Raw genomic sequence first — 27,914 nt, 5'->3', positions numbered from 1 at the left:
AAATAAAAGGCGATCGAAATGACTGTTGGTGCCAATCTTTAGTCCATCTAAAGGCCTAATTATAATAACAAACAAATATTACTTCAAATGTTTTTTTTGGAAAATATTTAGTTTTTTTGTTTTTTGGGGCTAAAAAAACAGGGCGCTAATGTAATAAAACTGGGATTTAAAGGGTTAAAACAATGAAAATATAATTAAAACTTGACATGGATATTTTAAGCAGAAGTAGTTTTAAAAGATTGACTAATTTAAAGTAGAAAAAAATATTGATATATAACATTTTTAGAGCACTTTTGGGGCGGGACCATTTTTTGGTCCCGAGGTTCACGAAAGGATGGGATTTTGAGGTTCTACCAAGGCTTGTTCTGCAGGACATAGTATTGTCTTTTTTATTGTTCCTTAAATCACAGAAAACTGACAGATTGTCAGCGGGCATTCAGTGTGCAGCCCGCTTCTATTATTGTTCTTTCACTCTGACTGGCTGTTTTACTGACTGGCTGATGAAGCGGCTGACGCATACACTCACATACACACACACTTTCTCTCCATTGTCTGGATGCCAAGCTTATGTGTAAGCCCCACACTCAGCCTTCTATCACTGTAAATTTAGCAACAGAAGCTTCTCAGCTGCTCCTTTCCAAAACCTGAGCCCTCCTCTTCCATCCATAGTATTTCACCCATCTCCTTCTCCAGGGTCATAGCTGCAGGCCCCCCACACCCTCCCCACCTTCTCCACACATAAACATGTATGCTACACACACACCTCGTTCTCATCCCACAGCCAATAAGGGCCTGATGGGCTCAAGTATCACATACTATAACACAAGGACTTATTCTCTGAGCGGAGCCTGCAGTTCCTTACAGACCTTCATCTCCATCGTCTGAGGAGTTTCTCTTCATCTCTGAGGTAAGATGACAAGAGACACTCGAGAGCCTGGATTCACATTTGAAGATGGTTTCTGAGATTTTGTTTGCTCTTTTATATCTGCTTTGGAGGTTTTGGTTTTGTTACATTTGCGGAGAAGGAGAAGGAAGTCTCAGGGTCATAAACACCAGATAACAGTTTGTCCTCAAACACTGCAAAGTAGCATTTGGACATAGACATGTTCACTGCATGTGTACTTTATGTGTTGGATGGTTTATAGTCCATATCAAGAGCTGGAGTCCAATTTCTTGGGCTAATTTGATTGGGAAGTTCACTTAAAAAATTTTCTATGTAAGATGAAAGCTGGAAACAAAATGTATGTGCTTTCTAAAGCTGATCATCATTTGCAATGAAGGAGAAATGCATTCAAGCAATCTGACAGCTGTACTTAGTACGTTTAAGCAGCTTGTTGTACAAGAAACTGCATACTGTGAAGACGCGAAGGGACTTGATACTCCAACTTTAAGTATCTAATCTATGTTACATTTACAGTCATTCCCAAATAACATACCTGCTGCAATCGAGATGAAGCATGGCTTCAGATGTGAAGTTAGTCCTTCTGAAATGTCTGATATGAATGTAACTCCAGGATAATACTGTGATGGTGGTTTGGAGAGGCTTTCAAATGAGCAATGGACATAAGCCTAGAGCTTATCAGGGGGTCTAACCACAAAGATATGCAGATTCTCTGAGCCTCATAACATCAAGCAGGTATTTATTTTTATTTTCATTGATTCCACTTACAAATTCACACAAATATGTACACATTAAGATTTTTGAAGAGATGCTCACATGTACACCAGTTTAGCATTGTGTTTCAGGTTGTAGATGAGAAGATGCTTATTATTAGATTTCTGCATTTAATCAAGCATTTTGCCTTGGTAGCTCTTTAATCTTAGATCATTGTCATTATGCCATATCCTTTGTACTCTTAGAAGCACTGCAAACAGGTGTTTCATCTTGGAGACACAGAGGTTTGATCTTCTACCTACCTATCTTCTCTCACCCAGACTGATGTGATGTGTCTATATATTCCTATCAAGTTGGTATTTCAATCTAAATCTGAGTATGATTGGCTCAGGATGCGACTTTCCTCCGCCGTCTCACCTGTTATGTCAGTCTTTCAGTTTCAGCGCCAAGTTTTAGTTTCAGAAAGACTCAGAAAGACTTCTCAGCATTCAGTGTTCTCATACTGAAGAAATGAAGTCGCCATCCACTAAATATACAGAGCGCTGAAATGTAGGTATGTGCTGTATGAATGCTGGACACACAGAGGTGAGACTGCTGTCAGCTGTAAGTCGATCAAAGAGCTCATTTGTCGGAGGTGGCTGGAGATTGGCTGTTTAACTGGAAAGGATCCTCCCGCTGGACGGAGTCGAGGGATTAAAGAAGCTATTTGGACACTGTTCCTCAGCTGATGGGTAGAAATATGATCCAGAGCTAATCCTCTGGGTCCTCTGCAGCTGTGCCCACACTAAGTGTGAAAGAGTCATCCAAAGACACTTTTTATATATCAAATATGATATAGTTGAATATAGACTATGTAGAGAGGTAGCAGTCCTCCAACAGAGCTTATCCTTGTACGTTTAACCATGGGGAAGTTGTTTGGAACTCAGCATTGCAAAAGGGACTAAAAGAAGGTTTTCACAGTGGGGTTCATTAGATTTTGTTTGTCATGCTTTTCGAACTCTTAAAGCACATAAACATATTTGTTGAAGACATTTGCTTGAAGTTGTTTAGCCCATTTTTTTAGCATCTGATTTGACTGATTTGTCATACTTTTCATTTTCACTATGATGCACTCACTTTTATTCAATTTGTCCAGCTGCTAAAGGATTTCTGCCTCTGCTCTATCTCTGCAGAGGAGGTGAAGTTAATTTTTTTATGTCCTCACAGATCAGGAGAATAAAATAAATATCTAGCCTGTGGATTTAAGTGGATTGGTTTAAGATGCACATACACCCTTTGCCATTTTAGAGTTTCAGATTGTTATAATGTAAAATCAACTAAGTCGGGTTACTGCTTGTTTTAAAAACAATCCAAAAATGGGGCTTCAAAAGTGAAGTGAAACAGTGATGATTTACTGCTCTCTTTTTAGTGAGCTAATGTGTAGTGTCTAGTATATTGCAGTAGGCTCATGAGGGAGCTGAAGCCTATCCCAGCTGTCATAGGGTGAGAGGTGTCGTACATCCTAGACAGGTCAAAACAAGCCTTTAATGATCTTTAAGCTAAAGATGGCTCATATTACAAGCATCTTCTTCCTCTTTTGGCTACTTCTTTTAGGGGTCGGTACAGTACTGCCTACTTTTCATCCTCTTCTGTCACACCGACACTCTGCATGTGGTCTTAAACTGCATCCATAAATTTTATCTGAGGCGTTCCTCTTTTTGTCCTGCCTTGCAGGAGATTAGAGATCTACAAACCATCAACTTGAGTTGTACCTCTGATGTACTGATTTCTAATCTTGACCCCAGGTATCATCTACCTTCATTATCTCTGCTCCTTGCATTTTCACCTTTCTGCCCATCTCACTCTCTCTCATTCACACACATGTATTCTATCTTGTATCTTTCATTTCTCTTCTCTCCAGACTCTCTTAAACCTGGTCCCAAAAAGGGGCTGAGACCAGAGCTCTGGTGTCACTCCTACCACAAACCTCACTACTCTGTCTCGATCCTCATACATGTCCTGCACAGATACCACTTATTTCAACTCATTTCAAATTCCTCTTTCTCTTTTAATTAATTGACATCCAATGTGTGGTGTATACGCACATTTATATTCCATGTCATGCCTTCGATTTTCACCTTCAAATTTGTGATCTTGTCTGATGCTTTTCTACGGTGGCACATACAAACTCCAAAACGCTTACAAATTCCAAAACACTTAAAAATTCCAAAGCACGTACAATTTCCAAAGCACGTACAAACTCCAAAACACCTACAAAACTCCAAAACACTTACAAACTCCAAAACACATGCGAACTCCAAAATACTTACAAATTCCAAAGCACGTACAAATTCTAAAGCATGTACAAACTCCAAAACACGTGCAAATTCCGAAAACTCCAAAACATAACGGAAGTGCTCCAGGACACTAGAGGCAGTGTTGAGTTTTTCTTACCTAGTGGCTACGCAAGCCAGGAAGTACCAACGACCGGATTTGGTGTGTGGTAGTAACAGGTAAATGAACTTTTTTTTTTTTTTTTAAATTATTTGAATATATTTGAGTGTGGTTGTTCTATCCTTGCAGGTGTTTTCCGCTGGTATCCAACTCCATGTGTTTGCAACAAACTTGCCATTTATTTTGCAAATCGAGCTCAGCACTGCCCCTAGCGTCCAAGAGCAGTTCCGTTGTGTTTTGGAGTTTGCACGTGCTTCGGAATTTGTACGTGCTTTGCAGTTTGTATGTGCTTCGGAGTTTGCATGTGTTTTGGACTTTGTACGTGCTTTATTTCTAGGGGCCACCGTACTTTTCCTCTCTGCAATGCTTAAACTCGTCTTCTGCTTCATTTCACTTCCTATTTAAACCATAGCAGAAGAGCCCTTTGATTGCTCTTGCCCTTACTTCCCTTCCTTGCACACACAATATATCTAGCTTACTTCTCACCATCATATCAGGCACCTCTCTCCCTTTACCAGCCATAGTCTACGTTTGAAGTCCCTCTCACCTTGCCGCTCCTGCTTTTTCTTCTCTCTTGATGCTTCCAAGCATAACTCCTCCATTTCCTCTTCTTTTGTCTTCAGCCAACAGTAGCAAACTTTCCACTGGCACCCTGTTTCCCAATAGCACCACAGGCGGTCATTGTTTACCTGGAAACCAATTCCAGCATGGAGATCTCATTTTTCATGATCCATGGATTTGATTTGGCCAACATTTTAGGCTGGATACCCTTCCAGATGCAACCCTCTGGCAGCAATTTATCCAGACTTGGGACAGACACTAGGAATACACTGGCTTGGAGTTCCAACACCCTACCCCATGGCTTGGTTGGCTTATATGATAAGTGCTGATGACAATCTTCTGTGTTTGCGGACTGAATTCTCACACATCAACACAAACTTGCAAAGAGGATAACACCTTCCAAACAGCTGAGTAAACAGCCCTGGATTAGGTGTGGAAATGCTACAGTAAGGACAGATACACTATGTGACTGCTTTCTCACCTTATAAGCAGGCACAGGAACAACTGTCACAGATTAGATAGAAGAATTCCAAAAATAGTGAATAACCTCAGTTATTCTCAAACTGAGGCTACGTCCTAATGTATTTCTGTTTGAAAACGCATCCTTTTCTCTCCATTTTGGCCTCCCATCCACACTGAGACGGCGTTTTCACTCATGGAAAACACAACGTTTTGAAAAGGCTCTCAAAAACACATACATTTGAAAACGGTGCTTTCGCGTCGCAGTGTGGACAGTGAAAACGGAGACTTTATAAAACGATGATGCATGTTAGTCATATGATGCCGTCATGTGACCAATTAAACTAAGATAGCGGAGGGAATTATACAGCAGTTGTTTTGTTTGCTCTCAAATTTGACAGCCCTATTGAAGATTAATATCAGTCTGTACATGCTCCAGATAGCTTTTCTTCAAATTCTTTAACTTTCACTCGCTTTTGCAACTTTGTACTTGCAACTTTGTACAAGGTGGAGCAACAACTCCACCTTGTTGTTAGTCCATTTAACAAACTCGCTGCAACGTTTCAAAGAGCCAGAAAGTAAATAAGCAGCAGACAGAAATAAGGCAGGTCGAATCTTCTTGCGTTTCATGCATGCACAGTACTAGAACCCAAGCATTTTCGGCTGTTTCAATGACGACGCACAACTCTGTGAAAACGACTGAAGACGCTAGTGTGGACGCGGAACGTTTTCAGATGAAAACGCCGTTTTCAAATCTATCCAGGCTAGTGTGGACAAAGCCTCTATGTCACTGCAAATGCAGAGATGTTTTTCCATAGTTCCTGAATACGAACAAAATTTACCTGGAAAGTAAAATATACATTTTGGCTTGTTTTCTCATGTTCCCATGAATTTAATCCCAGGTTTACTTTGTTGTACTGGCACAATCCCACTGCTGTACCTCACTCTTTGTCTTTCTCCTCAGGTGTAAAGTCTGCTGTCACTATGTCTGACACTGAGGAAGTGTAAGTGCCCACCAATAATGACTCATGCTTCTTCTTTTTTAAACTCACTCTTTATCAAAAAAAAAAAAAAAACATTTTTTGTTTGATATTTGAAAGATGTGTTTTTCATGTTTCAGGGACAATATCGAGGGTAAGTGACAACCACACAGTTTGGTTCATTTTCATCTAGCTAATAAATCATGGAGTCTCTGTTCGTCTGCCGGTGTGTTTGTCTGTTCTTCACTTACTTTACTTAAGTGATCATCTGATCTACTTCAAACTTAGCAGGTGTGCTACCCATGTAAGTGCACTGTTTTGTTTGAAGTCTTTCGGATGAGGTAAAATCTCATTTTAGAGCCTCAATGCTTGATTGTGTACATTCCTCTGTTATATCCATTGGTATACTGTACACATTGAATAAATACATTTTATAGAAAACAGCAAAATATTTCAGTTACAACATTAATAGAATATGCTACTTTTATTTTTCACCTGTCACATATATACTGAACTTGAAAGTGAAAATAGATTTCACAGAGACACTTGCTTTCCTTTTGTCCCAAGCTACACTGGGAATAATGTCATAAGCCTTTATTATATTGCATTTTGCCATTTAAAATACAAATTAAACATTTCCCCTATGACTGATTCTTGATCAAATTCAAATTTAAATGTGATTATGAAATGACACAATGTTGTTTGTTTGTCCCACCATATTTTTTTTTTTCAATAACTGAAGAAGAGGAAGGTAAAGACAACTGATCGGCCAGACATCACAACCTTTATCCACTGTACTAATTGTTGAGTGTTTGTTTTACCCTTAATTTGAAGTGTTTGATGTTGGCACCAGCCGTGAAATTACTATATACTAACATATGCATAGATGAAATTAGGATTCCAACAGGATTTAGGATCTGCAAAATTAACCTTCCACTTTTTATTCTAGTTATATTAGAAATATTTGGGGTGACAATGCTATTACATCTGAACCTTCTCTCATGTATGTACAGTGTAGAAGAAAAAAAGAAACTCATAATCTGGGAGTACTTGGAATAAAAATACAGCATATTATTGATTTATTAATTTATTTATTCATTCATTAATCCATATTTATTTATCTTTATTTTGTTACTGCAGCATAACTAACATCTAGCTCTCAATCAAATACTTCCAAGTTAAGGGTGACTTCTCTGGCGGAGTGAAGTTTTTACTCACATGGAAGAAAAAATGTTTTTTAGCATCCGGCTATCTACATTTTTCTCGACATGTGACTTGTTTACATGGTCATCTGTTAATGTCAGTACCTCCGTCATTGACCTAATTCACACAACAGCTATTTTTTGAACAGCTGATGTAGCAAACTGCTTGGATGAAAACCATAATGCTTAGTTATTCATCCAAATATCACAAGCAAATCGGGTGGTGCTCAAAGGGATATTTAATAATAGGATGTTATGATATCTGTGAAAATCTTTTGGACGGGTTAGTTTCTAGCTAACTAACAAGATAGAGCTAAAAACTAGTTTAGCAATGTTACCTTAACTTAATAAACATTTATTAAGTTATGCTAACATTATTTTCATTGATCATAGTTTCCCTACAATACATTTGTGAAACATTTTGTAGGCAGTAAACATGTTCCTAGGGTTTATCATGCTCAGGTATATTAGCATGTGTAGACAAGCTTAAATTGTTCCTGAATAAAACTAAAGGGGTGTTATCATTAACACTGATAATGTCATGATAATCTACAGTATTGGAACTATAATGTAAAACAAGTGTAAAACACCAGTTTTTCTTTTTTTTGAAAATGCCATGACAGTGTCTTTTAAAATATTTCAGAAATGTCAGAATAGTAATAATTCATTAATATCTAACATTTTGTCAATATTAGATTGCAAAACATGGTGTTCTAAACATGAGCTCAGTTATCATCTGATAGCCTATAGGTTTTTACATCGATAACCTAAAATGATCTTTGTGAGCCAGAATGTTTGTTCTTCAGTTATACATTCAGTTATACATCAACAGTTCGATATGGCTTCTGTGTGAAAGGTCAACTGACTATTTTTCATCATCATCTGTTTCTCTCTCTCTTTGTTCTCCAGCAGCACTGTTCCTTGTTCGCTCAACTATCCTCTCTGTAACTAAAGTACTCTCTCACTTTTGGTTTCTAATGGCTCTGTCATGTCTATGGTCTTCATTAACGGCCTTTTCCGACATCCTCCCTCTCCCCGGTGGTTTGGTGCATGCTGTGTGCCCGTAGCCCAGGAGGAGGTAGTAGAAGTAGAAGTAGCCCCTGAGGCGGAGGCCCGGGTAGAAGCAGAAGCAGAGGTAGAGCCTGAACCAGAACCAGAGCCAGAGGTGGTGCAGCAGGTGGTTCATGAGGAGGAAGGTATGTGGCATGGGCAGTCCCGTCACCTTTTTTATGAAGGACATCCAGCACTTTAAACCATAGGACAGTCAGTCCTGTAACCATCCACACACTGCAAATAATATCCTACCTGACAAGTCAAAAGGACAAACACTATGACTAAAGTTTTTGATTTTATATTTGGAAATATTCAGTTCATTTTTATTGACTGAACAATACAGAGCAAACCCCATCAATCAAACAACGCCACTTGGCGACTGTGGGAAAGAAAAACTCCCTTTTAATAGGAAGAAACCTCAAACACAACCAGGCCTAGGGAGGAGGGGCCATTTGACATGACCAGATGTGATGGGAGGAAGACAGGATGAAACACATAACAAATAACTAAAACGTCCAAAAAAAAAATCCACTTGTGGATTATTATGCACCAGCTAGATTTTGTGGTATGAATTCTGAATGCTCAGTAAGTTGTTCTTAACTCATTATTTTCAAAGTAAATATGCAGTTTATTTTTACACTGTAACGGTGAAAAAACAGAAACACCAATCATCCTAAAGTTTTTTTGTTTTTTTACTTTCCATTCACACAGACATTTCAAATTCCTTCAGAACAAACTGATAATATCTCATCTCCAGACTACATATGTGATTTTTACATACTCTGGAGCACTGATCTCAGTTATGTCAAGACAAGACTAACAAACCACACTTCACCTTTAATCAGATGATAAAAGACTCAGGTGCCTTGTTGGGTTCGATATTTTGGCAGTTGACTAATCTAGTTCCACTTTAGCTTCCATTTAGCCCTTTCCACTGGTGTTGCCTTCTCTTCATAACTGCCCTGTTTGAAAATAAGAGGGTCTGAAGATACCTAGATCAAATTAATGGATGTTTTTAATGCAGAACAGGTTTTTAAATCTTTCGAAAACCAGAATTAGCTTACCCAAGTTTATCCATTGTCTAGTTACCCATTGTCAAATTAGCCACAACATAGCTAGTAACAGTATATCTCCTCCAAATGTGAGATGTGTTTGACTCTTTTGTTTTCTTAAATATAACCATATGTATACATTTAAACATGTTTGCAGGGTTTAGACTTAGGTGAAAACACAAAGGGTCAGAATATGTTTTAGTTCTTGGAAGGTTCCCAGGCAGTATCAGCAATTCAAATTTAGGTGTAGTTTACTGGTGCTTTTCTGGTGCTATCCTTAGATTATACGATTTCTTATAATCTAGGTAACATATCACTATGGGATACTGGTCACAGTCATGTACTTTACAAAATGTTATCATTCAAAAACAGAACAACAAAAGTTGCACTGGCATACTGAAAAATCTTGAGTTTATGAATGCTGTCATTTACATATCAATACATTTTCCACTTTAGTCTTTTTCTAGTGACATATGCTAAAGGGCCTTTTGTTGTAGATACCGCTTTTGGGAGTGCACTGCAGAAAACATGTAGATTTTGCTCTCTAAAATGTCTAGTTATAATTGCATCATCATCAGTGTTAGAAGAGACACAGTAAAACCATTTTTCATTGTCCTGGTTAAGCAATATTGCTGTGTGTTTGGAATATGAGCTGTGCATATAAATCTTGAAAGCGAGGACAAGAACATTCACTGCTTTTACATGAATTGGTTTCCCTTGGTCATCTATGGTCTTCTATCCATTTAGTGTCTCATTTTGTTTTTATAACCTTCTCCAGTATTTTGCATTTTGGCAAACTCGTGTCACTCTGTAAGACCAAATCATAAAGGATGATGGGAAATTTTAGCCTGTAAAAGCAATTTGCAATTTCTTTTCCTTTCTTCAGTCCAGCTTTCTTTTTTTCTGTGTGTATATGTGGAGTGAGACCAGCAAATTGCTCTGTAGCATTTACATTGGGGTATTATGGTGCAAAAACATATTGTCAAGCCCTCGAATAAATTTAGAATCTTTCATTACAGAGTCACTGCAGAAGTCCCTTGCTTTGGTGTACTATTGTTGAACTAATGAACTCTTGCTGCACTGCTTCAATTTAATAATTTTTTGTTCAGCTTCATGGCCCAGGCACAGTTGAGTAAAAATAGTATGGCAACTTTCAATTTAACCATTTTCAAGTAGTTGCATCATCCTTCTGGTAATCCATAGATTGAATATGCAACTTTCTTAGTGTCTGCATAACTGACTGCAATCATTCTCAGACAGATTTACAAAGGTTTTCAAATAATAACGATTTATTTCTTTAGTGTTGAAAGCTTTTCTTAAAACTCAGTTAACATGAACATTCGATATCCAAGATTTGATATGGAGTCAGCTGCCTATCAAAATAAAACTTAAAACAACAGGTGCTTGCGACGTTAATCTAGAATGAATGCATGCCATGATATGGGACTTATGCAGTGGCTGCTGCTGCCTACAGTATGAATATAAACACCCCAATATTGTAAATGTGCTTTATAAGCTGCGCACCATGAAGAGGACAGGAACAGGCTGCCCAGTCCAATCACTAATGGTTTCTGTTCTGCTCTTGCTTTGGATGCTTGCTGCATGCAGAGGCCTATGAAGAAGAAGGTATGTAGAATTGAATTCTTCTCTGTTCTTCTCATTGAACCTGTTCTTTGTTTTCCTGTTGGCTGGGGACCTTTCACACATGTATAATTGTTTTTCTGATCTTTCTTGAAGAGAAAGGCAGAATTAATCAATTCGGTTTAGTCTGTGCATCAGGTGACCAATGTGACCTGGAGGAACGGGTTGAAGGATTCATTAATACTGAGTCATGGTTACGGGCTGCACCACTCATCTGTGCTTCTTCTCTTTTTTGCATGATTGTGTCCTGCCAGGGGAGGAGGGAGATCAAGATGGTAGTTTGCATTTCCTGCTGAGTCCATGTTGCTTTGCCTGTTTTTTCCCTCCCCATGTTGTCCGTCTCTATTTTATTTTTTTATAGTAGGTTCCTGCAAGAAAATAAAATGCTAATCACACACATCCCAATCCCAGTTATGTCTTTACCACAAAAAAGATTAACAGTAACAGTTACAAATACAAAGTCCCTCGTTGTGACAAGTGTGCACTGATGTACTGTATGTTCAGTAAATGTAACTATAAAAGGTTTCTATGTGTTGATTTATGACACCGCATACTGATCCTGATTTGCACTTTTTAAATCATATTGTTTTGATTTACACACTAATGCACAAAAAAATAACAGAAAAGTAAGGTAACACACTACAGTGGCCTCGTTCCTGTGCACCGATGGGCTTACCAGCAAATGCTACATCAAATCAACATTCTTGTTTCTTAGTTTAGGCCTGTGGAATGTAATATAACCTGTGACGCTCTGTCATACTTTTAAAAATAAATAATGGTGTCATATAAGCAATACAGATTTGATCATATTGTAGATTCTTACTTTTTTTTCCTCTATAAAAACCTCAGAAATATAAGGGGACTGTAAAATATTTTACTACTAATCCTAATTCTTTCTTACATAATCTTACATAATGCATAAATGACAAAATTGTAATTTATTTGTTATTGAATATCTCTTCATGCACAGAGTAATTTTCTAGCCTTTACTCTTAACAGCTACATATGAACTCACTGTGTAAATTTCCCACAATTCATGCTGTGTAATTACATTAGGCTACTTAAATCAGAAGCTAATGCACAGTAATTGGGTCACTGTTAATGGAAAGTATTGGACAATTAAAACTCACTCTTATACAATGATCTACTGGAGGTGTGAAACAACCTGCAGCCTCAGAAATAACTCAGCTTGTCCACTTGGATCTTCTTCCCTAATTAACCAGCACTTTAGACACTACACTCTCTCTACATTTATATGTCTAATATTTCAATCTCTCTCCTGTCCCTGTTGTGTTTTTGTTTTTCTTTCTGTGCCAAAAACCCAGAAGAGAAGCCAAAGTTTAAGTAAGTATGCACTATTGTTTGAACCTGAGGCTTTTGCATAGCTAGCATCTGTACATTTATATACTATAAATTACCTTATTTGTTTATACCTCTCATACTTTATTTTACAGGCCCACTGCTCCGAAGATCCCAGATGGCGAGAAAGTGGATTTTGATGTAAGCTGACTTGTTAAAATGTTAAAATGAAGCCAGAAAAGGATTATACATAAAGCTGAACTTAAGTCCTTGTCTCACTTCAAAACTAAAAACCAGACCTCAACACTTTTGATCATTGTACAAAAAGAAGAATCCATTTTAAAGAACCAGGTTTGTTTTTTCTAAAGTAAAAGTCAGTTTAATAGCTCAAGTAGAGTTTTATTTTTTTAATATAAACAAAAATTATAATTACTCAGGTTTGAGTCCATATTTTTTCCCATGGGCCTTGCTCCACCTGCAGTGACTCTGTGTGTGACCAATGGGCCATCCCCCACAATTTGAGTAGATGTACTGGTTCTTATATCGCGCTTTTCTACTCTATTTAAGCGCTTCATACAACATGTCTCATTCACTTATTCATACCCATTCACTCACTGTTTTCCTTTTTTTCTTTTCTATCTAACCTCATAGCGCGTGCTCAATATCTGATGAATGTATTAGATGCAGACTGGAGCAGCCAGCAATTGGCCAGCAACCTTCCAATTATTACACAGTGTAATCTGCCATGTATATAATTTGAATTTATAAGGGTCTGTTGCTACTAACTTACGGTTCTCTAATAGTGTTGGGCTAGCAATCAGCTGTGTCATGTATGATCACAGCTAGTACATGTTTATGAAGGCAGCCTCATGCCGTTCTTGTCTTACAGGATATCCAAAAGAAACGTCAAAACAAAGATCTTGTAGAGCTGCAGTCACTGATCGATGCTCACTTTGAGTGCAGGAAGAAGGAAGAAGAGGAACTCATAGCTCTCAAGGAGAGAATTGTGAGATTGCATCCCAATTATTTATTACAGAATGAACCCAGAATATGTAATGGTATTTTTCTGTCAATAAGCATTGCAGGACCATCAAGTATCTTGATTTGTGTTTTCAGGAGAAGCGTCGTGCTGAGCGAGCTGAGCAGCAGAGGATTCGCGCTGAGCAAGATAAAGAGCGGCAGGCCAGGCGGGAGGTACGCATAAAACTGTCTCTTTTTGATCTGGTGTGAATCAGAACAAAATACAAATCTCTTTTAACAGTTTGGTCACTCTCTCAAGTAATTAATGATTCCAGTAGTTTGGTTAATCTTCAGCAGCAGGCAAGGATACAGATGAAAAAAAGAGTAGTGACACACTGATTGCTACTTATTCAGATTTTCAAATATGCTGCATATCTCACTGCAGCCGTAATTTCATTCAGGAATTTCAAAAATCCTTTGGACAAACTCAGTATAAACAGAAAAGCTGTTTTTTTTTCCCTTTTGCTCTGTAATAATCAAATTTTAAAATTCATTCTGCAGGCTGAGCGGATGAGAAAGGAGGAGGCCGACGCTCAGAGAAAGGCTGATGATGATGCCAAGAAGAAGATAGCACTGACAAACATGGGATCGGGCTTAAGCAGCCACCTGCAGAGGGTACCATGTGTTTCACTTATTAAGTTTCAGATCTTTGCTACAGCTTCACACAAAGCAGCCAGCTAAATAATTGTGCAGACTTACAGTTTTAATTGTGTGTGATGTTTCTCTAGATTGAACAGAGAAGAGGCAAGAAGCAGACTGAAAGAGAAAAGAAGAAGAAGGTTCTTGCAGAGAGATGCAAACCCCTGAAAGTCGATAATCTCAGTGATGACAAGCTGAGGTAACAAAAAGGGGAACAAATGAAGGAAACCCACAGAAGATATTTGATTTCATTTTCACTGTTCTTTTCAATTCAATTCAATTTCTTTGATATAGCTCCACATCACAACAACAGTAGATCCTACAATAATTTGTTCTTTTAAAATGTATTAGCAACAGATAGATTGGAACAGCAGCTGACTCAACATGAAGAAGATGAATGTGAGGCGACCGTGGCTCAGGGGGGTTGGGAAGCGCATCTGTAACCGGAAGGTCGCCGGTTCGTTCCCCGGCCTCTCTGTCCTGGTCGTTGTGTCCTTGGGCAAGACACTTTACCCTACTGGTGATGGCCTCGCTTCTGTCAGTCTGCTCCAGGGCAGCTGTGGCTACAACCGTAGCTTGCCTCCACCAGTGTGTGAATGAATAGTGGCATTGTAAAGCGCTTTGGGTGCCATGAAAAGCGCTATATAAATCCAATCCATTATTATTATGAATGATTACCATGAAATATTTCACAGATTACAACTAACTGAGCTCTTTATATGCTATATAACAAGTGCACATTTTGAGTAAAGATTTATATTCAAAAATTAAGGCAAATGTCTTACAATTCTCATGTTTTCTTGACTTTCAGAGAAGTTTTATAAAAACAGTATCGTATCTTTACAATCATACATACAATGCAATCAGGCACTGTTAAAAGCAATAACTTGTCAAAAGATTATCTTAAAATTCTCCCAGAAACTCAACCCAAAATGGTAAATGAACATGGTTCTAAAAATAGTCACTGCCTTGCTGTGACACACACAAAGTCAAGCTCAGCCAAAACTCAATCAGATCACAGTGCCCACCCACAGCAGCTTCTGGACATCCAAATCTCATGCAGGCAGTGCTCTAGACTGACTTTTTGCCACGGTTGCACTGGTGTGCCTAACTTCTTTTCTTAGGCGTATCAGCTCAAAAGTTAGGCGCACCCAAATTTTTCATCCACTACATCCACTTCTGTCGGGCCAAGGGTACTCACTAGGGCTGGGTATCATCACTGATTTCTATAATCCATTCAATTCAGATTCACAAGGTCCCAATTTGATTCGAATCAATTTTGCTTCAGACAGTCAGAAATATTATAATTCTGGTCATTTATCAGTACTGATACATGTGAGACTTCATCAGAATTGTGAACATCACAGCAGATGCCTTTGTGTCAAAGTAACTGAGAATAAAACACAGAAAAACATGAAGGCAATTTTCCTGGCCTGGCTTTTTATAGCAGATAACCTTAAAAATATTCTGCAATATTCAGAAATTAGGCTTTCTTGTCTGAGGACATTTAAGTAAAAAAAAAAAAAAAGACAGCGGCCAACAGCGCTGTAAACAATGGTAGACTGGTGGGTAATAAGCAAATGAATAATGCAGAAGACAGATTTTTAGATGGGAAACTGTTCTTAAAGTACACTGAGAGAGAGAAAGAGAGAGAGAGAGAGAGAGAGCTGTGCTTGAAGTGTGATTGGAAGCGTGGTCGAAGCAAACAGCGAAAGTCAGAGGGAACATTTATCAAATGTGAAGCATAGTTTGGATCTTTTTTTGCTGCTGGTTTAGTGAATTTTGGTTGGAGAGAGACAAAACCTGCAGCTCAGAATCTAGCACAAAAAAAGAGTAAACACAAAGCGCGGACCCACGAACGCTTCAGAATCAGTGAGCTGTCAGCTTTTAGCCCCAAAATATATTTATATTTAGAAGTCGATTCAGGATTGAATCGATATCACTTTATTCAAGCTACTCACCTCTTTCTATCCGCCTGCCCTGCACTTTCAAACGTACACGCGAAAGACTACAAGACTATCTGGACCACGGCCAATCAGAGAGGTCCCGCCCTTGGCTATCTCTGATTGGTTTAGACCACGATAGGGGCATAATGTGTGTCTGTTGTTGACCACACGGAGACTTTCAGAGTTGCGGAGACTTTTTTTTTTTTTTACTGAACAGTTGGTCACACCAGTGTGACCTAAGACTTATTTTAGTTGCACCATTGAAAAATGTGGTCGCATTTGCAACCAAATTGGTCGCACTATAGAGCCCTGCATACAGGCCTTGCTATTTAGGCTTTTCTAGTCTGCCCACAGTTGTTTAGCACTGCAAGCAACTTTGCAACCCACTTCCATCCCACTTCCCCTTTTCCTTATGTGTCTTTTTATGTCATCGTTCAGTTGAGTCCCCCTGCTGTTCTCGCAGCCTCTTACTGAGGATGCAGTATTTGAATGTTTAAAATGCTTGAAAAAAACAAACAAAAGAAGATGGATTCAATTTTTTTTTTTAAATTCAGAATAGTTTTTCTTTACCATTATGTCAAAAATAGAGCAGCTTGTGGTGAATTTTCACGTGGCACTTCTTTAGTATTGACAAAAAAGCTAAGTGAAAAATTCTTACTCTGTTTGGTAAAGATGAAAACTGCTTTTTTTTTTTATTGCTTTAGCCATAAGACTGAATCCTTGGTTTGTGTTTGCTAGGGAAAAGGCAAAAGAGCTGTGGGAATGGCTGCACAACCTTGAGGCAATAAAATACGACCACTGTGAGAAGCTTAAGAGGCAAAGATATGAGGTTGGTAAAGAAATATATGTATTGGTTGCCAAATGTCCTGGTTTGTCTTTTTCACCTGAAGGTAGGGTCAGATATTTTCACATCCGATTAATACCTCTTTTGAGATCATTCTCATCATTTCCTGTCTGGTGTCACTTGTGCTACCACAACAACAACAAGTAGCATTTCAGTGTTCAAACATACAGGTTTTCTAAGTATCTAATGATGATGTCTTTCAGGTTGTTTCTCTCAGGAACCGTATTGATGAACTGCAGAAACAGTAAGTTATGAACATAAACAGACCACATCAGGCAGCAAAACTAAATACTACTAAATTCCCTCTTCTTAGGAGAGTGATTGAGACATACAAGGACAGAAATCTGTTTTTGTAGTAATGTTGCACTGATTTGACCTTTTCCTGACTCAATCTATTAAAAACACTCACAAAGTAGTTCATTTCATTTTATGCTAAATAAAGTAAGTTTATTATTTTGTCCTCTCAAAGGACATGGAGCTTTCTTAATTGACAAAAGAATACGTTTCTGCCTGTGCACCATGTGTTTGCAGATTTAACTAATATAGCAAGCCAGGCGCTTTCTCTATATTTTGCTTTATTATGCTTCGTCCTTGTTCCTTTTGCAACATCATTTGGTTTTGTCTGTAGATTTAAAGTCTGCAGCATCTGTAAGGACATTTATAGGATATACTTCATCCCATAGACTTTTCTACATCCATGCAACCATATGCCTTCTGGTTACTTTTTGAAAGTAGTCATAAAACATGTTTTAGCAACAGAGGGCGCTGTTGACTTAAAGCTTTTCAGTCGTGTTAAGCATGTTTAATTCATGGGCAGAAGCCGCACAACAGTTTTAGATCCCAACAAACTGTTTGAATTACAAAGAAATGAAATTTTATTGTCATTTTTTCTAACCCTCTGCATATTATAAATTCAATTTAGTGCAAGACGACTGTTGTTCATGGTGTGTTTTTGAATTTGAAATTTCAATTCAATTAAGTTTCACAAAATTTTTCAGTCACAAAAAGAGTCACCTCAAGGCACTTTATTTATAAGGTAAATACTGTACAGTAATACCTTTTATTTTTAGAATATACTCTTACCTCTTCACACTAAAAGAAAGGGGGAAAACATGGAGTACAATAAAAGGTTATCAGGAAATGGTTTTACTTGTCTGAAACATTTAGCAAATAGGGCTGTATGTAGCCCTTGAATAAACCTCTGCTTATAAAATAGTCTTTGTTCAGGTATTCATACAGTAACTTCACATTAGCATGATGTGTGTGATATTCATAAAGGCCTACTGAACAGATCTGATTCTTGGGGATTTTTTTGTACTTTGCACCTTGCAGCAGCAAGAAGGGAGCCGCATCACGCCGCAGGAAGTGAGCAGCCCCTCGGTGCCAGTCAGCCTGAGCAGGAGGCATCTTCAGTCGACCACAGCAGTAGCTCCAGTCGCCCACCCGATGACATCCACAGCAACAACAACAAAGCTAGTGCCTGTGTTTACCTTAGTGAGATAGTTTCACAAGGATTTTAGCTCAAGTAATGAAATAAACAATAAAAATTATGCTTTGTTTGTATAAAGAACATGTGGCACTTTAAACAATCATCTGTGTGAATGCATTCATTTCTCCTCTCAGTTTGTCTGTTAGAATAGAGAAAAGAAAGAAAAGAATAGATGAACCTTGTGCAAGTTCAGCATGAAAAACAAGAAAAACTTTTGAAAAACCTTTTGTAATTTTCACATCATATTACTTTTTTCAGCTTTAGGCCAAATTGTTGTTTTTACAAGCAGACTTTAAAAGAAACTTCAGAGACACTGCAAATATCAACATCTTTGTGCTATCAACAGATGAAATGAGTGATGACTGTATGTAAAATAAGGAAAGTCACTCATAGAAACACAAAAGTAGAATTCAGCTCTACAGAAGATTGTCTTTGATCTTTTGGTTTACCTAACAGTGATGTTTTTAAAACGTGAAGATGATTTTAGAGTGAAACCAAAAGTATCCACACAAGTTACACCACCTGCTCAGCACAATTGGAGACCAAAACTAGAAGTAAAAGACAGCTTTAGGCTCTTTTTGTCAGTTGGACTCCGAATGAATAATACTCATGATCTTTGACTGTTGCATTGACTTAAAAGGTGACCATATATCAATGGTGTGTCCCCAAAAATCCAGATGTTGGCAGCTGTCTCTTATTGAAAATGAAGAGTAAAATATAAGGGAAGATGAAAGCTATGGGGTGATCATATTTAAATAAAGGAATCAGAATATAAATATGTCTTTATTTACATTTCAGTAATACATAAATAATATAGAAACATACTGTGTTACGCAACTATTTTAGCAACCATTTGAAAGTACTATATGGTATTATATGAACAGTCAACTGCAGGTGCACCAAATGGTCCTCAGTTATCATCAGCATGTATAAATATCCAACTGTCGTCTCTTTTATAGCAGTGCTTTGATTTATCAGCCACTCTGCAGTTTTTGGTTCATCCAGGAGGCTAAAAACTGATGACGCTAGACTCAAACTTAATTTGTCATCCACCAGAAAAGTCTTCAACCACAGGAAAAAATACTTTATCTAATTCAGTGAGACGCTAGCTTAAGAAAAAAAAATGTCTTCTATAAGTCCCTAATCTGAAGACTTAAAAAAACCCAAAAAAAACCCCAGGAATATTACACTGTTGTTTGTTTTTTTCTTCATGCCACCTGTGCTCTCCTCCTCCTCCTGGAGGTAGATGTTTTTTGATGAAAATGAGTCCCTACGCCATCAGCTTTAGACGGATTCACAAATGTTGCTGGACTCGGCAGACAGACTGGAGATAGCAGTGCCGGTGTGAGGTGATCCAGGGCCTTGGGGGACCACGCTGTCCCCAGGGGGGGCTGCAGTCTGATCTGTGCTGATCCTCTCTACAATGCTGGACAAACAGTCCAAACTGGAAATGAGTGATGTTTTACTGCTGCTGCTGCTGCTGCTGCTGCTGCAATCTTTAGAAAAGAAACAGGAGAAATCAGTTTTGGTTTACTTGCTTTTGTTGGTTGAATTAAAAGACCAGCTTAAAAAAAACCTAGTGCATTAAAAGAGTTAGTAGCCGGCACTAAGAGAACTACTGATTGTATCAAAAGAGTAAATGGTCAACTCCTGCATAATTCTCCTTTGAACCACATGATGGTGCAGCAAATCAGTGTAGTGTCCAAACTACCCTGTGTTCATTTTTCATGCTAGTGTTCAAGCTTAATAATTATGCATAATTCTAATTTTTATCATACTAGCATAAATGTTTTAGCAGCTGAAACAGTACACTATGCATTAAAAGAAAAAAATATATATATTAAAAAAAGAGAAATATCGGTTTTGTCATCTGTCAAGATAGCAAGAACTTAGAACAATGTGATGTTGGCTGCCATCAATAACTTCACCAAAGCTCTGGTAAAATGTCAGCTTTTGGTGAAAGTTTTCATAAAGTTTTAAAGAGAGTTTATAAAATTACACTTGTGATGTCATTACACGGTAGATTTAGTAGAAAAGTGTGAAGACTGACTGATGGGTTAGCTCACTAACCCTGGACTCAGTATATCAAAATGGTAATAGGATTAAATCTGCCCTAAAACCATTTACTGTGTGTCTCCTCCCGGCTTTCCTGTCTTCTCTCCATTGTCCTTTCTTTTTAAAGGCCAACAAACCCCCATAAAATATATTTAAAAAGAGTAAAAGATGATTTTACTTTAAAACAGAGAAGAAAAAAAGAGAGGCCATTTTAAACAATGATTATGTTTTGTTAAATATTAAAATGTTAATATTCTCGAAGACTGTAAAGGATTGGTCAAATTAAAAAGAGAGCAAACACACAGTTGGAAAATTGCAAACTGATAGCAGTTTTATAAGAAGACAATACTGACAAACTCACCCTCTGCTCTCTGGCTGCAGTACGAAGCGTCACTGTTTTCACTTCTGGCTGAACTCGGTGAGATAAAATCCACCTGAAAACAAGGATCAGACCATGTCACAATCAACCACAAACATTTACAAAAACTGATGGTTTTCTTGATATTTCAGCCTGACTAATTAATGCTGTCTCTGATTGTTTTATTTTATTACAGTAATCAAATCTGAGTCCTGTTTATAGCTAAATTTAGGCACTAAACTGAAATTTGAAACAGCTCATCTACAGTAAACACATAGTACAAGAAATGCATTTGAAACAGCCGTCTCACGCATATTTAAAACTGTGACAAATTAATAACTGCAAAACATTTCAGATGCATTTGAGTCCATTTTGCATTTTGAGTCCATTAAAAAAATTCTTCACTGTTGCCAACAATAAATATCCTCAACAGATTCTTTACATTTAACGAGGCAGCACATAAAGTGCTCAGCTGTTCACGGACTCACCGAGCCATCAGAGCAGTTGGAGTGGGGGCAGGAGGTTCCTGAGTCACTCCCATAGTGTTCGAGCTGCGGGTAGAAGCTATCATCCTGGCTGTTTCTGAGCAGCGCCTGTAGGGACTCAATGTAGTTGATTGCATTGCGGAGGATCTCCACCTTGGGCAGTCTCTGGTTTGGATTGGAAGCTGTGCAGCGTTTCAGTGTCTCGAATGCATCGTTGACTTTACTTAGTCGTCGCCTCTCACGCATGGTCGCCGCTTTCCTCCGGTCTGCATGGGTTGTCTTTCTCTTGCAGGCCTTGCAGGCCCACAGCAGGCAGTGACCTGCCTGGTGGAGGCCCCCAGGGGCCCTCACATGCTGGTCCTTTTCTTCTGTGATGGGGACGTGGTGCTGAAGATGGTCCTCTGACTTCAAAAAGTTGGCATGCATCAACCGGGTGTCAAGTTCATCAAAAAAGTTTAGGTCACTGGTGCTGAAGCAGGGGTCATAGAGGTCATCTGCTGAAGAGAGAACGAAGGGAAAGTCTGACAGATCCATCGGACTCCCTCCGAAAAATCAAAGGTGAGGAGGATGAAAAGGTTTCTTAAAAACTCCTTGTGATAACAGGAAAAACACAATAAAAGTCTCCTCAATTAAAAAGCCATAACATGAAAGGTGTGAAAAAAAGAAGCTGCTCGTTGTCAGTCAGCTGGCCTTTCAAAAGCAAATTAAAAGTGACTCTGTGGAGCTGAGAGTGTGTTTAAAGGGATAGTCTGTGGAACTTCACCTCCCTTAGCTTAGTTTGTTTTTATAAAGGAGGCAGTGTGGAGGCGGGGCATGTTGCGTAAGGGACCAATGGTGTGAGGGGTGTGTCTGTTTGAGAGTGTGTGTGAATGAATGAGTAATGTGAGGTCACTGAGGTGAAACTCAGCAACAATAAGGAAGCAATAAAAAAGCAATCGTGTCCATCTTTACAAATCATTCAGTCTGTTCTGAATACATGTCATGGTCCTAGTTAAGTGATCAAACACATGTGTGAATGGCCATTCAATAGCATCATTACACCTCACCTAAGAACCTTAGTTTGTTTCTGATACCATATCATGCTGTGTATGATACATTTTTATTGTATATTTGTTGTATCACAAATGATACATTGGGTGTTTTTGGCAACTTTTTGTTAAAAACAATGTTAATTTTAGAAAAAAAAAAGAGTTTTGTCCATAACATTTTGAAATTATGGCAAGTTTTGATCATGTTGATGAGATAGAGGTCTCAGAAACTCATGTATCAAATATGATACAAAGGGCATTATAGGGTTAAAATTACCAGTATATCGTGAAATATATCCAAATGAAAGCTTAATTATTATTAATTTGCAACTTCTACAGTTATCTGACAATTTATGAAAGCTTGACACCGACCCTATTTCTGCTTTAAGATCCCAATGATTTTCCAATCACACCCACGTAAAGATGTGATAATATGTTCTTTTTCATTCTTAAACATGTTTGTTCAAAGGTGAAGATCCATGCCACAGTAAATCAGAGAGAATTCCTTTCAGAAACAGTACTATAACATTCAGCTTAATGTTAAAAACAATAACCTACACAAGACATTTCTTGTGTAGGTTATTGAAAAAGATTTTCTGCAATAAACAAGCACAATAGAATACATAGAATAGAGTCGTAATGAAGTTACACTAGACAAGCACAGTGATTTACTGCGGTGTCCTGACAGTCCTGCTGAGCAGGTCAACGTGTCACACAGCCGTCAGGGCTCAGATCTAAGAAAGAAATGGCTCCCTCTCTTCCCTGTGTGTGTGTGTGTGTGGGGGGGGGGGGGTCAGTTTGGCCAAACAGGTGAACTATGTTCTTTTTAAAGGTTTCAGTGTACACTGTTGAAATCCCATTATTCTTCTAGACTCATATGAATTGCATGGAGCCTTGTAGGGCCTAGAAATTTCTATATATGACTACAGATACATCCAGTTGAGGTCAGAGATTTAAATACACTCATCATGGGCACGGATATCATGGTAATTTGGGGGTTTAATAATTTATTTTAATTGGGTTAATTAATTCTTTTCTGGGATGGAATGATTTTACTTTAATGACTCTACAAAGATCAATTGGATGCACAAGTTTGAACATTTTTTGGGATTGCTCTCATTCACAGAGGTATAATCCTTTAAATAAATGCTCATGATGACTGTATGTAAACTTCTGGCCACAACAGCATACATTTGGTCACTATCACCATGAGAAAGTCTGAAGGTATGAAGTATGAAACAGACTGAGAGATTTTATTAAAGGCTTAACTGCAAAAACAATAAGGACATTTTAATTAGTGATTATTTTTAAAAGTAGACCTAATCATACCATTTTTCTTGCCTTCAGGGAACCAGTACAACATAATGGGGTGGTACAGAAGACCTCACTTCACAGACTCCTTGCATTAGTTTGCTTAGTGGGAGAGCGTTAATTTTAGCAGCTCATGAAATCGAAGACATGTGCCCTTCTAGCTGAGGTGAGCACTGGTATCATTTTGGAATATCCCCTCTTGCTCTCATATCCCCCCAGTTCAAGCGTAACCTTATGGCAGTGCAATTAAATGTCACTCTTGAAAGTGACAATGTTCATGACATTGCAACTGGCAAAAACTATATAATAGGAAGGAGGAATTATGTAAATATATGAGAGCGCTTGCACTGAGTACAAATGGAGTTTTGTTTTTTGTTTTTACACAGAACGTGAGAGGTTCTAAGTTAACGGGTGACATTGGCCGTAGACATGAATGTTAATGGGAATTGTCTGTCTCTATTTATTGGCCCAGTAATGGACTTGTGAGCTGTCATGTCTGTCTGGTCTCAGAATACACCTAGGTAAGTATTTAAGAAAATAAGGAGGGGCACACAGAAGCTGAATATTCACAAAATCATGTGCACAGTTTTGGTGCACAGTTTTGTGAGTTTTTCTCCATTGGTTTGGCTCATTTCTTGAAACTCTCTCAAAACTCTAAGATCATTTGGCAAAACACTCTTACAGTTTAGCACAACACTAAAGGTCACCTGCAAAAGCCCATATCTCTTCCAAAACTGTTCACTCAGGCTTCAATCTAAATCCCTTTCTCATTTAAACAGTCAGTGTCTCCAAAATGGCAAAGATCCTTCTCAATAGTTTTGGCTCATTTCTCGACACAGATCGGACATTCTCATCATTCTTGGTGCTTTTGTCAAAATAAACCTGGATGGTTGATCACAACAACATGGTCCACCTGCAAAAGCTCATATCTCACCTAAAATCAACTCTTGAGCGATCGTGGCTCAAGAGTTGGGAGTTCGCCTTGTAATCGGAAGGTTGCAGGTTTGAGCCCCTGCAACCTTCCGACCTTGCAACCCTCCGACAGTCTCGGTCGTTGTGTCCTTGGGCAAGACACTTCACCCGTTGCCTACTGGTGGTGGTCAGAGGGCCCGGTGGTGCCAGTGTCCGGCAGCCTCGCCTCTGTCAGTGCGCCCCAGGGTGGCTGTGACTACAATGTAGCTTGCCATCACCAGTGTGTGAATGTGTGTGTGAATGGGTGGATGACTGGATATGTAAAGCGCTTTGGGGTCCTTAGGGACTAGTAAAGCGCTATATAAATACAGGCCATTTACCATTTAAAACAGTTCACTCATGTGTCAAAACTACATTTCTTTCTAATCTGAATAGTCAGTGCCCCCAAAATGCATCGTCCCTTTGGCATTGTGTACTGCCATACAAAATGTTTAGATGTTTTGTCACTATGGCAGAGGACCAACAATATACAACAGAAAAGAGTAGCCTCCAAGGTTTGACATCACAGATTGCACTCTCACTACCAAGGAAATGATAACCATTTTTTATTCACACGCAAAGAAAGTTTCATACATATGTAAAAAGAAAATGTACATTACAGTAGTAAATTGTATAAAAACAAAATCAAAATACAAGGACTTATTCAGTGGTCACTGTACTCATTCTCCTGCTCTTGTCCACTGTCTTCACGCTCCTGATTATTTACACGCTGTTGTCCGTCTGGCCACAGATTCTCTTCCACATCACAGCGGATACTTTCTCTTGCAATGCAACGAGGGAAGAAACGGCGTGCATGCCGCAACCATCCCCTGCATTGATCTCCTGTAATGTCGTCACACGCTGTGTCCATAGCATGGAGCAGGGACGGCTGATCCTGAGCATGATGCTCATACACTCTCCACCTCCAAGCAGAGAAAAACTCCTCTATCGGATTGAGGAAAGAAGAGTAAGGTGGTAGGAACCCCATGACCATCATTGGATGCGTTGCAAACCAGCCCCTAATGAGTGGGCTATGGTGGAAACTGACATTGTCCCACACAATTACATAAATGGGTAGGTGAGGCCCTATGAGTCCCCTCTCATTTTTAGGGATAAAATCGGTATAAAGGCGATCCAAGAAGATGAGGAGCTTGTGTGTGTTGTATGGGCCAAGACTGGGGATGTAAGTGGCCACACCATTCTCAGAAATGGCAGCACATATAGTTATATTGCCCCCTCGTTGACCTGGGACATCCACTGTGGCCCGGTGGCCAATAATATTACGGCCACGTCTTCGGCCTTTGGCCAGGTTGAAGCCTGCTTCATCCACGAACACCAGGATGTAAGGGGTCTCATGTCCTTCCAATGACATTATTCTCTAAAATAGAGTAAAGAACATAAAATCAGTCATACAGAAGAGTCGTATACTACAGTTAGACAATTACATGTTCTCCCCCACAGGTTCAATATACTACAGGCTACTACTCCAGTGGTTCTAAACTAGTGATAGGCCTATGAGGAAGTACTGCAGGGGTATTTGATAGAAAGGGGAGTGGGAAATACTGATGACTTACTGAGATGTTACAGTAAAACCTACAGTATTAGATAGATTTGATTGGGGGACAACAAAATAAGGATTGTAATGAGAATTGTATCATACAGTAAACTGCAGTTTTCTGTTGAAATTGTTGAAGTCAGATGATTCTGAAATCAGGTAAAGGAGGTATTGAAACCAAATAAGTGAACTACTGCTTACTGTGATTACAGGTAAGGTTACAATGAGAGACAACCAGTAACTGACTTACATTTACATACTGGTAGCGCAGCTCCTTTCACTCTGTCAGATTTCCTCTCAAATGGTACCCTGTAGATTGGTTTCATTGTTATCTGATGCTTCTTCAAAACCCGGTCTATTGTGGAGATGCTTATTGTGTTTATATTCTGGAATATATGATTGTCCTGAAGGATGGCATCACAGATATGCCTCAATGTGATGGCATCATTTGCCATCACCATGTTACAAATCTTTGTAGGTTTGGATGATGAAGGAGACTGTAGAGCGAGGCACATTAGGCTGCACTCGACGACCTGCCTCTGCCATTGTGAGGCCATGGTTTATGACATGGTCTATAATTGTGGCCCAAATTTCATTCGGGACAGCGCAGTGTCTTCGCGCTCCTCGGCCTCTTCCCCCTATTCCTCCACCACGCATTCTCAGGCCTCCTCCTCTTCCTTGAGGAAGAACTTCCCCTTGTCAGTTTGCTTGGCCTTGTCTATCCATGTTCAGAGATCGGACTGGCTCTGGTCAAGCTCTATATATCTGTGTTTGGCAGCACACAATCATGGAAAACACCTGTGTGTGACACTCCCCCTTCGTTAGTCTAGTTTCACCTGACTGTCAATGACTGTCATCAATTTATCAAATATTCATGGTATTATGTTCTTGACCAATTTTGACAATTGAACAGACAGTTGTGCATGCGAGTACTTATACAATGAAATCATGCTGACATGTTTAGGAGGGAATGATCATTAGACTGAGAATCAACTAAATAGTTTAGATCTACAAGATCTATTCATTTGGAAAATGTGCTAAATGTGGGCTAACTGTATAACTGTAGGCTACTTGTACTTAATCATTTGCAAATATGTACTGAGACAATTGAGACATGTACTTAGGCATTTGCCATTTGATAAAATGAATGAGAAATGCCATTCTGTTGTGAACATTTGCCAAGAGGTTTGGAGGTTTGTCCATGTTATTTTGAGAATGTAATTTCGGTTTTAAGAAATGAGCCAAACCAATGGAGAAAAACTGTAATGCCTGAGGAGGTTTGGAACTCTGCAGGTACTGAGTCAGCAGAGTGTTGGCAACTTTTCTGATTTATATCTTTCTGTTATAAGGTAGCTTTGTACTAAATGTACTGGACTTATTTACACTAGAAATGGTGTGAGCAAATCGCTAACATGAAAACTGATTTACTGAGTTCCACTGCAGATGGAGAAAAAGTGCATATAGATAGATAGATAGATAGATAGATAGATAGATAGATAGATAGATAGATAGATAGATAGATAGATAGATAGATAGATAGATAGATAGATAGATAGATAGATAGATAGATAGATAGATAGATAGATAGATAGATAGATAGATAGATAGATAGATAGATAGATAGATACAAACTGCTGCTGCTACAATTCTGCCTTATAGTCTGATATTAAAGCTTATGAGTAAGGCTGATCTGACGCTATGCAGCTGGGACTGTGCCTGAAAGATTTAACATCTAAGCAAGCCGCCAAACAGATGCCTGGTCAGAGCCAAGTAGAAACTAGTTAGTACCGAGCTTTGAAGATGGGAGAGGCTGAATATTTGGCAGCAGTGTGAACATTTAAAGCCATGGACTAAAAAATAAACAAACAAAAATTTACATTGCTAGTTAACTTCTCACACACTCATTATACTCATTATACAGACTCATACTTAGACTGG

At 38.7% G+C, this 27,914-nt stretch overlaps 2 protein-coding genes across 4 annotated transcripts; one reads left to right on the top strand and one right to left on the bottom strand.

The window, feature by feature from the left end:
• The first annotated feature begins 781 nt into the window (after window positions 1-781).
• tnnt3b (troponin T type 3b (skeletal, fast)) lies at window positions 782-18,298 on the top strand. 3 transcript variants are annotated; one of them, XM_080884436.1, is made up of 15 exons: window positions 782-907; window positions 6,033-6,072; window positions 6,189-6,202; window positions 8,318-8,446; window positions 10,964-10,981; window positions 11,251-11,271; window positions 12,322-12,340; window positions 12,451-12,496; window positions 13,185-13,301; window positions 13,412-13,489; window positions 13,817-13,930; window positions 14,044-14,153; window positions 16,639-16,729; window positions 16,948-16,988; window positions 18,077-18,298. In XM_080884436.1, exons 2-15 carry the CDS (start codon window positions 6,053-6,055, stop codon window positions 18,111-18,113), a joined length of 855 nt encoding a protein of 284 aa, XP_080740562.1. In that variant the 5' UTR covers window positions 782-907; window positions 6,033-6,052; the 3' UTR covers window positions 18,114-18,298. The 3 variants fall into 3 exon arrangements, with proteins under 3 accessions (XP_080740562.1, XP_080740563.1, XP_080740561.1); XM_080884437.1 differs by lacking the exon at window positions 782-907 and adding an exon at window positions 1,538-1,636; XM_080884435.1 differs by lacking the exons at window positions 782-907; window positions 6,033-6,072; window positions 6,189-6,202 and having other exon boundaries at window positions 6,239-8,446.
• Window positions 18,299-19,053: 755 nt separating this feature from the next.
• Window positions 19,054-21,874, bottom strand: LOC308398050 (myoblast determination protein 1 homolog). The gene is made up of 3 exons (XM_080884440.1): window positions 21,135-21,874; window positions 20,650-20,722; window positions 19,054-19,729 (listed from the first exon to the last, which is right to left on the bottom strand). The coding sequence occupies exons 1-3, from the start codon at window positions 21,663-21,665 to the stop codon at window positions 19,518-19,520; spliced, it is 816 nt and encodes a 271-aa protein (XP_080740566.1). The 5' UTR covers window positions 21,666-21,874; the 3' UTR covers window positions 19,054-19,517.
• Between the last annotated feature and the right edge of the window lie 6,040 nt (window positions 21,875-27,914).

The sequence above is a fragment of the Rhamphochromis sp. 'chilingali' genome, assembly GCF_963969265.1.
Source record: "Rhamphochromis sp. 'chilingali' genome assembly, chromosome: 6".
Classification (NCBI taxonomy): Eukaryota; Metazoa; Chordata; class Actinopteri; order Cichliformes; family Cichlidae; genus Rhamphochromis; species Rhamphochromis sp. 'chilingali'.
This window is presented reverse-complemented; position numbering and strand designations above follow the sequence as displayed.

Bases quoted from the DNA above. Each gene is read 5' to 3' on its own strand.
- LOC308398050 (XM_080884440.1), bottom strand. From the start codon at position 21,665: ATGGATCTGTCAGACTTTCCCTTCGTTCTCTCTTCAGCAGATGACCTC. The intron at 20,723-21,134 runs GTGAGTCCGTGA...CCTTGTTTTCAG, and splicing joins CCAACTGCTCTGATGGCTCG to GTGGATTTTATCTCACCGAG. The intron at 19,730-20,649 runs GTGAGTTTGTCA...TCTTTTCTAAAG, and splicing joins CTGCAGCCAGAGAGCAGAGG to ATTGCAGCAGCAGCAGCAGC.
- tnnt3b (XM_080884435.1), top strand. From the start codon at position 8,239: ATGTCTATGGTCTTCATTAACGGCCTTTTCCGACATCCTCCCTCTCCC. The intron at 13,302-13,411 runs GTGAGATTGCAT...TTGTGTTTTCAG, and splicing joins TAGCTCTCAAGGAGAGAATT to GAGAAGCGTCGTGCTGAGCG. The intron at 16,989-18,076 runs GTAAGTTATGAA...TGCACCTTGCAG, and splicing joins ATTGATGAACTGCAGAAACA to CAGCAAGAAGGGAGCCGCAT.